At 50.4% G+C, this 10,665-nt stretch overlaps 1 protein-coding gene across 1 annotated transcript in view; it reads right to left on the reverse strand.

Moving 5' to 3' along the window:
- Window positions 1-5,550: 5,550 nt before the first annotated feature.
- The window catches only part of GLCE (glucuronic acid epimerase), a 7,228-nt gene continuing 2,113 nt past the window's right edge, over window positions 5,551-10,665 (reverse strand). The window contains exons 2-3 of the mRNA XM_009078493.1: window positions 8,596-8,841; window positions 5,551-6,575 (exon numbers count right to left, since the gene is read on the reverse strand). Of these exons, the coding sequence (XP_009076741.1) occupies window positions 5,551-6,575; window positions 8,596-8,841 (1,271 nt within the window). The remainder of the gene's footprint in view (window positions 6,576-8,595; window positions 8,842-10,665) is intronic.

Genomic DNA, 10,665 nt, shown 5'->3' on the forward strand with positions numbered 1-10,665 from the left:
ATTAGGAGCAAATGAATTCTGGCTCGTCTTGGAGTGGAACAGGAAAAAGGCAACAAAATAAACCCGGAAATAACTGTGGCCAAACGCTCCCCGATCGCGGTCGGGATTAGCTTCGGCAGAGCTGCAAGGAAGTGGAGTAAGGGCAGGAAAAAATATCAACTCCAGCACTCCCTCCCTGTGCATCGCCAGCTCCAGAGACTCTGCTCCAGCGCCGGGAAACACCCCCAACTCACTCAGCTGCCCCCACGGAGACTGGGAATTCAAACCCTCCCGGAGACGGAGTGTCCTGGTTTTAGCTCGTTCCCAGGTTATTCGCAGCTGGATGCAGGACCTTGGCAAGGAATGGAACCCCCTCAGCACTGCGTGGAAAGCCCCCGGGAAACCAGGAGTGTTCCCCCTCCTGCAGCCTCTGCTCCAGTGCCAGGAAACATCCCAAACTCACCCAAGTGCCCCCGAGAAGGCTGCGAAGTTCAAACCCTCGCGGAGATGAAGAGATGCTCATTCCCAGGCTATTCCCGGCTGGATGGAGGACCCCAGCAAGGTCACTGTGTGAGAGGGACCCTGGATCTCCCCACGGCTGTGCTGGGGTGAAACCTGCAGTGTTTCCCCTCCTGCAGCCTCTGATCCCGAGCCGGGAAACACCCCAAACCCACTCAGCTGCCCCCAGGGAGACTGGGAATTCAAACCCTCCCGGAGATGCAGAGATGCTCGTTCCCAGGCTATTCCCGGCTGGATGGAGGACCCTGGCAGGCGGTGGGACCCCCTCAGCACCACATGGGGAGCCCCCGGGAAACCCGCAGTGTTTTCCCTTCTCCCTCCCCCCAAACCACTGTTCCACCTGCAGCTGTTGGAAATGAATTTCCCAGTGTTTGAGGAGTGGGAGATTGTTCCTGGCTGGAAAGGGATGCACAGACACAGCTCTTCTATTATTAAGGAGCTGGAAGAGCTGGAGCTGCACCTCATGCACTGCTGCAGGGTCATTCCATCACTCCACACCAGGACTGGTGGATCCCAGCACTATCCTGCACTTTGATCCCGCAGGAAAGTCTCTGGACATCCATTTGTGGGAGTTAACCTTCCTCTGTCGGCACTGGGGCACAGCTTTTCTTTGGACACAGCTTCCCTGGGCTCTCTCTGCAGTCTTCATTCCCACCAGGAGGGATGCTCCAGAGCATCCTGACCCATTCCCAGTGCCAGAGCTGTCGAAGTGGGCACAGGGATTTGCACCAATTGATCCAGTAATCCTTAAGGAACTAACCCCCATGGAAAAACCCAATCCCCCTGGCCATGACCTCTGCTCCCACAAAACTCACCCCTGGCAGCAAAACCCAAAGAGGGATGAGCTGAGAATGCAGGGATGGATGATGCTGCCCCAGGCACCACAGGGCTAATCCCATCCAATACAAGGGCTGTTTGGAAATCCATCTGGAAGCATCATCCATCCCTGCATTCCTAGCTCATCGCTGTTGGGGTCAGACCACCCTGATTGCTGCCAAGGATGAGCTTTCTGGGACCAGAGTCATGGCCATGGGATTTGCACCAATGGATCCAGGAATGGGTTCGTTAAGTAAGTGATCCCCATGGAGAGAGCAAGATCCCATCAGCAAATCCCAACCCCCCTGGCCATGACCTCTGGATCCATGGCCACTATTTGCTCCATTGGTGCAAACACTCCCACCCATCACCAAGACAACATTTAAATCCACTTCTAATTTCAATCCGTTTTTAACAGCCTGCTAAGGAATGACATCAATGTTTCCACCCAAGCAGTTGGGAGAATCCTGGAATGGTTTGGGTGGGAAAGAAGCTTAAAGCCCACTCAGTGCCACCCCCTGCCATGGGCAGGGACACCTCCCACCAGCCCAGGTTGCTCCAAGCCCCATCCAGCCTGGCCTGGAACACTCCCAGGGATGGAGCAGCCACAGCTGCTCTGGGCAACCTATGCCAGTGCCTCAGAACCCTCAGAGGAATCCTTATTCCTTCCCAATATCCCAACTGTCCCTCCCCTCTGTCAGTGTGAAGCGATTCCCTGTGTCCTGTCCCTCTAGGCCTTGTCCCAAGTCCCTCTGCAGCTCTCCTGGAGCCCCTTTAGGCACTGGAAGGGGCTCTGAGGTCTCCTTGGAGCTTCTCTTCTCCAGGCTGGATACTCCCAGCTCGCCCAGTCTGACTCCAGAATCCTGGAGCTCTACTAGTGCTGCACTCCTGACCTTCCCAACCACCTTTGTTCAGCATTTTTTTTGGGATTGACCAGTTCAAATGATCACTTAACCAACCCCATAAAGATCAAACCAAGGCACATTGAGCAGAAATAAATTCATGCCACCAACACAACACATGAACTTCACCTAAGCAGCAAGAGAACATCAATTTCTGTCTCTTAACTCACCAAACTCTCATGAGGGAAAACCTGAAGTTTCTTTCAAATCAAAACCTTCCAGAACACCCCAAAAAAAACCCCAACTCAAAGCCACCACGTGAAGGACTGAAACCACCTGAAGAATGAAGATGTCCCATGGTTGCCTTAGGATAAAAAACTTTATTTTACAGCCTTAGAAAGCAGCTTTCCATGAAGACCAAACCTTGATCCATTTCCCTTCAGTATAGAAACATAGTAGAACCTCTTCCTGCTGCAAAAACCTTTCCTGTTTGGCTGAGTAGAAAACTAAGCTGTGCACATTGTGCTTCAACTGCAAAGTCTGTAGAGCTTTACACCAAGGGCCACCTTGGCCTACAGCATCCTGTAAACAAGTTATTGCATATATACCACGCGCTGGAGAGCTTCAACGCGACGGCGGCAACGGCCTCGAGTCCAAGGGGCGTGAGGAGGAACTCAAGGGGATGAGGAGGAACTCAAAGGGGGATGAGGAGGTGAATGCACAGAGAAGCTCTCAGGAGATGTCCTGCAGGCTGGGAGGGTTGTGCTTGTGTCATTGGGAGTCCATGTGAGTGGTGATTCTGGGGAGGGGTGGTGGATCCCATCGAAGATGTGATGGATCTTAGTGTTTAAGAGCTTAGTGTCAAAGGGCTTAGATCAAAGGCTCAAAGATCTTAGATCTCAGTCTCCAAGAAGTCAGTCTCCAAGATGTCAAAGAGCTCAGTCTCACAGATCTTACTCTCAAAGGTCTTGAGATCTCCAAGATCCCTGTCTCCAAGAACTTAGCCCCCAAGATCTCAGTCTCCAAGATCTCAAAGATCTCAGAGGTCTCAAGGACCTCGAAGATCCCAAAGATCTGAGTCTCCAAGATCTCAAATATTTCAGTCTCAAAGACCTCAAGGATCTCCAGGACGTCAGTCTCCAAGAAATATCTTAGTATCCAAGAAAGATCTTAGCCTCCAAGATCTCAGTCACTCTAAAGACTGAAAACAAGCCAAAACCCCAACTCAAAGGAATCTGATGAAGTTTTGGGCACCAAGGGCATTGGCACCATGTCCAATAATCCTCTTCCACTGCACAACTCCATCAAGGGAACAGCAGGAGAAACCCCACATGGCTTCTCCATGGTTCTCCAACCTCTGCTGGAGGATGCTCCAAGTCCCACCTGTGTTAAGGCCAACAAAACAGGATGTTAAGGATCGCGTGGTGTGACAAGCCCAACGTGGCCATGGCCATCCCACAGCTCTGGGAAGTGGAACATCAGCCATGAGCAATCCTGCAATTAGCATCAATTAACAAAACACCAACAAAGAGCAAATAGTGGCCTCTCTAAGGCACCAAAACTATCTCTTGAGCAGCACCCAAACAGTCTCTTCAGGTCTTCCAACTGGGGACAAGATGTTGCAGAAAGAGAGTAGAAGCAGGTTCTACTCCTGCCTAAGGAGGCTGGTGAGGAAGGGTATTTTTAGGGTGGTTGGTGTGTGTCTACACAGGTGTGGAACCATTCACCTCTGCTACCTTTGGTATTGGAATTCCTCCTCTGCCACCCATGGCAGCTATAAGCTCAAGTAATTCCAAAGTGGCTTCAAAAAATCTGGGCAAAATGAAAGAAAAAGCATGAAAAAAGACAACAAATCCTCAAATCCAGATGGATGTTGTTCCTGTGACCAGCATTTGGGGGTTTGGATGAACTCTGCCCTTGAGATGAACATCTTAACTTCCACCTACATGTACAACATGTAGCAGTGGGAAAGTCCAAAGCAAATCCATGTCCTCACCAGGAGTCTGGGGCTTGGAGCCAAACCCAGAATGACCCAACAGAGCTGAGAAGCCAAGATTTGCTCCACCATCAAACCAACCTAACGACAGCCATGGGTGGGTTTGACTCTTGTGGATCACCCAGGATGCCTCATGCCAAGAAGGGTGAAAGGACTGGAAAATTGGGGGGAAACCCACCTGGTTTCTTCTGCATCCCAGCACTTGGGTTAGATGTGTGTGTTGAGATGTGCATGGCCATCCTTGGTCACTTGGCAGAGCTGTGAAGGCAAATCTCACCCAAGAAGTCAATGCTGGAGGTGTGACAACCCCTTACAATGAGAGTAGGACAGTAGGTAGAATCATGATTCTAGAATCCCAAAAATCCTGTAATGGTTTGGGTTGGAAAGGACTTGAAAGCTCATCTTGTTCCTCCTCTCTGCCAGGGACACCTTCCACTAGCCCAGGTTGCTCCAAGCCTCATCCAACCTGGTCTTGAACAGCCACAGCGTCTCTGGGATTAAATCCCAGATGGAGCTGCAAAGGCCTCTGGGATAACTTTCATTCCTAAAATGCTTGATGGATCCAAGCTGATTAAAAATTAGAACCTCAATTCCAACTGAATTTCCTGCACAACTCAAGATGAGCTTCAAGTCCCACTCAGGAATTCCCAAGTCTCCCCAAAACAAAGTGGCCAAAGCTCCAAACTTCAATCCAAAACAGGGTCCAGGCCAAGGATCCCAGTTAGGTGAGACCAGTGATGGGTGATGGAGAGTTTGGCTGTCTAAAAGCGGTTGAAGCTCCATGGTGCTCCAAGAGCTCCACCCAGTTGTGCTTATGTGACGTCGGCCGCACGTTCTCCGTCCACATGGCTGGAAGAAAACCTCCAGCTCAAGGTTCTCCAGCCAGAGAACTGGATAAAAATCTGGAAAAAATCAAAACAGGGATTTCCCCCCTGCAAAAAAAAAGACTCTGTGAAAAACAACCACCTTGAGAAGATACACTGTGCACCACCAGGCTACAAGTGGATTCACACTGACGCTGTTGCCACCACATGAGCTCTTCCAACACACAGAGAACTTAAGAGGCCACGGACAACTCTTCAGGCAAGAACTGGACTTTCCAGACCTGTATGGCTTCTGCAAAGGTTTTCCTAGAAGAAGGAAAAGTCAAACCCAACCCAAAACCATCCTCAAAACTCAAGAGCGCAGAGGCGTTTGGCTTCGTGCAGACGGTGGAGCACTAAGGACAATGTGAAGCTCCCCAATCCCACCCAACAGCCCCAAATCTTTCCACACTGGAATGCAATGATTTCAGGAGATCAGTTTGTAAGGATCACTTCTTTGAAACAGTCCCTAGAAAAGCGAGGAGGTCACCTTGGGAGGTGTTCCTGGGGGAGGCAGTAGGGTGGGCTCAGGAACTCAGTTGTGCTTCGCTCGTCCTCCTCGCAGGTAACTCTTCCACCTCTTGACAAACTCCTTGAAGATAGGGGACTCATCAATGGTGCTGAGCAGCTGCAGCTGGTTGATGTGTGTGGTGTGGTAGTCCCAACGTGCCAGGTTGGGTGCTGTGCCCAACATGAAGTGCCTCAGGTCGTAGATGGTCCCTGAGCCAGTGTCGTAGAGTGGCAGCATGGCCTTCAACGACTCCATGCCCCTCTCATAGAGCACCCGTGCCTCTTTGCCCAGCTTCTCCCCAGCTGTCTCCTTCAGGTCATACAGCCCAATCAAGGAGTACATGAAGCCATTGAGCACAAAGGAGCTGGGAGAGGTGGGATACTCCTCATACCAGTCATGCCTGTTCATGAAGACAGCCTTGACCCCACGCTGCTCCGACGGCAGCTTGTAGGGCGCCGTGGCCCTCAGCGCCGCGCTCAGGAACACCTGCTCCTTTGTCAGCAGGTAGGCCCTCACCAGCGTGGAGATAGCCTGACCCTGTGCCATGGCCGAGTACCACCCTGGATCCAAGGATTTAAAACCTTCTCCCAGCTTCCTGGTGACCATGATGGGCCAACCACCACGCTCGTCCTGGTTCCTCACCAACCAATTGCTGGCGGCAAAGAACGCAGCCATGTGGGCGGTGGCCGAGATGGTGATGTTGTCGATGAAGCCTCTGCCCTTCACCACCAGCCTCACCACACGCTTGGGCATGATCTTGGTTTGCTTCACGGCCTTGGTGTTGGAGAGGCCAACGCCCTTGCGCAGGTCAGTGAGGAGGTCCCTGGTGAGGGTGCTCCAGCTAGTCCTGGCTCCAATGCCATAGGTGATGTCTCTGTCTTTGAAAGCAATGAGTTGGTTGTTAGAGACGTAGTGCACTGTGAAGAGCTGGTTCTTCTCCGTGGTCTCCAGCACCACGGACACGCTGCCATTGGTCAGGAACTTGAGGTCGAAGGATAGAATGAAGTCTCGGGCGTTGCCTAACTGCAGAGAGACTCCCTCGGTGCTCTCTGCAAAACAAAGCACCACAGCATGGTCAGCACTGAAACACTCAGGGCTCCAAAGACTTGGAGTTCTGGACTCAAGATTCCAGAGATTACCCCAATTCCCAAGTGGAGCTGAAAGATTTTACAGCAGCCCAGAGCTAATTCCATCATTTCTGGGCTTTTACATGTTATTTAAGCATAAATCTCTGAGGGGAAAACCTGCTGGCATCTCCCATTAAGAGGCTACATAGAGTCATAGAATCAGAATCATCACAGTTGGAGGAGACCTCTAAGATCATCAAATCCAACCATTAACCTGCCACTGCTGTAACCCCTAAACCAGATCCTCCAGTGCCACATCCAGACACCTCTGAAACACCTCCAGGGATGGTGACTGCACCACCTCCCTGGGCAATATCTCAGTGCCTGAACACCCTAACACAGAATCATAGAACCATGAAGGTTGGAGGAGACCTCTAAAGTCAAGTTCAACCATTGACCTGTCACTGCTGTAACCCCTAACCCATACCCTCCCAGCCTGCTCAGCACTAAACCCCTCATGGCTCCAAAGCTTTTAAGCTCTGGAGTGAAGATTCCAGAGGTAACACCAATTCCCAGGTGGAACTGGAAAGTTTTAGGGCACCCCAGAGATAATTTCATAATTTCTGGGCTCTTACATGATACTTAGTTAGGCATCAAAGTAAATCTGTGAGGGGAGAACCTGTTGGCATCTCCCATTATGGATAAACGGCAACAAAATGGCGCTTGTGGGTCTGCAGGGGAAGGGGAACACCTGTGGACATCCCCAAATCCCTCTTGGTGCCTCCTTTAAGGCAACCTGAACTTCTTTAAGCTGTGTCAAGGGAGGTTTAGGCTGGGTAGATGGTGGTTGGGCACTAGGTCAGGGTTAGGTTGGGTATTGGGACAAGGTTCTTCCCCCAGAGGTGTCTGGGCACTGGAACAGCTCCCCAGGGCAGAGGTCACAGCCCTAAGCCTGACAGAGCTCAAGAGGTGTTTGGCACAGGGTGGGATTTTGGGGTGTCCTGTCCAGGGCAGGAGTTGGACTGGATGATCCTTGTGTCTCTCTTCACACTCTATGGTTCTAACTAAGGTTAACCAGAATTTAGACCATCAATTTTCCCAAGACAGTTGGATCCCAGTGAAGGGAGAAAAATCTTCTGGATCCTGCACGTGCTCCCCCTGCTCCAGGCTGAAAATAGCCTTATCTGTCATCTGTCAACATCTGCTTCTCACCCTCCTCCCATTTCCCAGGCTCCACAACTCTCTTCACACTCTATGGTTCTAACTAAGGTTAACCAGAATTTAGACCATCAATTTTCCCAAGACAGTTGGATCCCAGTGAAGGGAGAAAAATCTTCTGGATCCTGCACGTGCTCCCCCTGCTCCAGGCTGAAAATAGCCTTATCTGTCATCTGTCAACATCTGCTTCTCACCCTCCTCCCATTTCCCAGGCTCCACAACTGCTTCCAGCTCTTTTTTTAGCTTCTATTTTGAGACAGAAGCTGAAAGGCTCAGGGAATGTGACTCCTCATCACCCTCCATGTGTACATTCAGCTTGGCTTTGGATTCAAATAGGGCTGGAAAAACAGTGAGGGAGAGGAAACGGGAGGAGAACTCTGCAGGGACAGAAAAAAAGAGGTTGGAGGACAAGATCTGGAGATGACCTCCAGAGGTTCCTTCCAAGCTGAGCTGTTGTGTAGCATGAGGTGATGTTTGAGGTGAGAGGTGAGGGATGGGGAGTCACCCAGGGGAAATGAAGATATAGGAACCCCAACAGGTTACATCTCTCCTGGTATCACCTGTACAAACAGGTGTGATTTGTGTGGATTTGGGACAACCTAGCTGGAGCCACGAACTGTGTGACACCGGTGAGTGTTGCTGAGCTGTTGTGTGACACGAGGTGATGTTTGAGGTCAGATGTGAGGGATGGAGAAATTGAAACAGGGGAACCCTAACAGGTTATATCTCCCCTGGTATCACCTGTACCAACAGGAGTGGTTTGTATGGATTTGGGACAACCCACCTGGAGCCACAAATTGTTTGACATTGGTGAACTTGGCTTTGTCCCACACTGTGGTCAAGGAACAGCCTTTGGGCACTGTCCAGTCTCCAGTCCTGCTGGTCTTGTCCTTGTCTTCAGCTGTCTCATACACCTCGATATGTGGTGGCTTCTCTGTGAGGTTCTTGCTGTAGTGGCTCAGTCCATACTGTGCAATCTGGATGGGGTAGAAGTAGCCTTGGGGTCCCCATTGGGTGGAGAGAGGAACTCCTGCCAGAAAGGAAGGAAAAGAGTCCATTTTTCACTGAGATCTGTAAGGATTTGAGAGGCAGAGAAATCCTTAGCATGGTCTTCCCTACATTCATGGAATGGTTTGGGGGGAAAGAGACCTTAAAGATGACCTTGTTCTACCCCTTGCCAGGAACACCTTCCACCAGCCCAGGAAGCTCCAAGCCCCATCCAACCTGGCCTGGAACACTCCCAAGGATGGAGCAGCCTCTGGGAATTCCATCCCAGCCCCTCAGCACCTCACAGGGAATAATCCCTTCCCAACATCCCATCTGTCCCTGCCCTTTTCCATTGTGAAGCCATTCCCTGTGTCCTGTCTCTCTATGTCTTGTCCCAAGTCCCTCTGCAGCTCTCCTGGAGCCCCTTTAGGCACTGGAAAGGGCTCTGAGGTCTCCCCGGAGTTTCTCTTCTGCAGGCTGAGAACCCCCAGCCTCTCTCCATCCCCATTCCATTGTTTCTGCAGTATCCTACTTAGCCTAAACCCCCTTTGAAATGCCCTAATGGATTTCTCCCCCTGCCCCAGAGCCCAGTTAATCCCCAAACTCTGCTCCATCCACCACAATCCATTTACCATCCCCTAAATCTTCCCAAATTAAGTGCATCTGTTGTGAAGAGATTTTGCTAAGAATTACTTGATGCTAAAAGAGAGATTTACTCAACAGCCACAAATCTCTCCCATTATCCTGCCTGCCCTGAGAGCATTCCTGGCTGGAATGATGCCTGCAGGATCCAACCAGGCTCTCCAAGCCTCAGTTCTTCCACCCAAAGCTGTTCCTTGGCTTTAGAGCTGCTTCATCCCTGGGATTAAGCCTCCACACACGACGCCTTGGCCCACAAACCTGTGCCCTCACAGCCTGGGGTGATTTGAGGTGTCAAAGAACCCCCTGGAGATCCACCTTGGAGCATCCAAGCAGGAAGCTCATGGAATGCACCTTTTACAGCCTCATTTATTGCCATTTCAAATGAAAGCCCTTCCAAGGAGCTTAGTGTCCATAAAACTTCAAGTCTCTGTCAGGATCTTCGGGATTTACCTGCTGAGCTCTACCTGCCCTTGCCCAAATCCCAGGATTTGGGGGAAAACCCTCTTTGACTGCATGGGAAATGGGAAGAAACTGGATGGAGAAGCCTCGTTTATGTATATACATCCATAAGTAAGGACACACAGATATGTAAATTAGGTTAATCCAGGTTTTTCTTAACATCCTGCAACAAATTGCCAAGCTCTAACTCAAATTCCAAAGTGGGAATAGATCATTAGGCCATTCTGGAAGGAAACCAAGGGAACTCAGCACTGCAAAGCATGTGAGGAAAGTGCAAAGGTGAAAACAAACCAGTTGGCACTGGCACCATTTGCCCCTTAGAAATGTCAAGCTCAAGAACCAATTTATCCTGCAAGATGTAGAGTGAAAAAAATGACTTGGATTAAACAGAAAATGAGATGTTCTCATCCTTTTCATCCATATTTTGGGTCTAATAAATATTACTGAGGGGATGGAGAAAACCATCCCAGGATACAGTTAAATACTCTGTGTGATGGAGGTCCTGGCAGCTCATTAGTGCTGAGCATCTCCAGTTAGAGGTGAAGTCACTGAGACAGGAAGATGCTAAATAAAGAGGAAATTTGCTACAAAAGCTTTAGTTGAAGTTGATACAACTTGACAGGGAGGAATTCTGCAGGTCACGGCATGGAACAACATGTGAACCTCAAGGAGGAGAGGAGGAGAACAGAGAACAAGAGGATGAGAACATCATGGAATTGGGGTGGAAGGAATTTAACGCCATCTCATCCCACCCCCTGCCATAGGC

The sequence above is a fragment of the Acanthisitta chloris genome, unplaced genomic scaffold, assembly GCF_000695815.1.
Source record: "Acanthisitta chloris isolate BGI_N310 unplaced genomic scaffold, ASM69581v1 scaffold20947, whole genome shotgun sequence".
NCBI lineage: Eukaryota > Metazoa > Chordata > Aves > Passeriformes > Acanthisittidae > Acanthisitta > Acanthisitta chloris.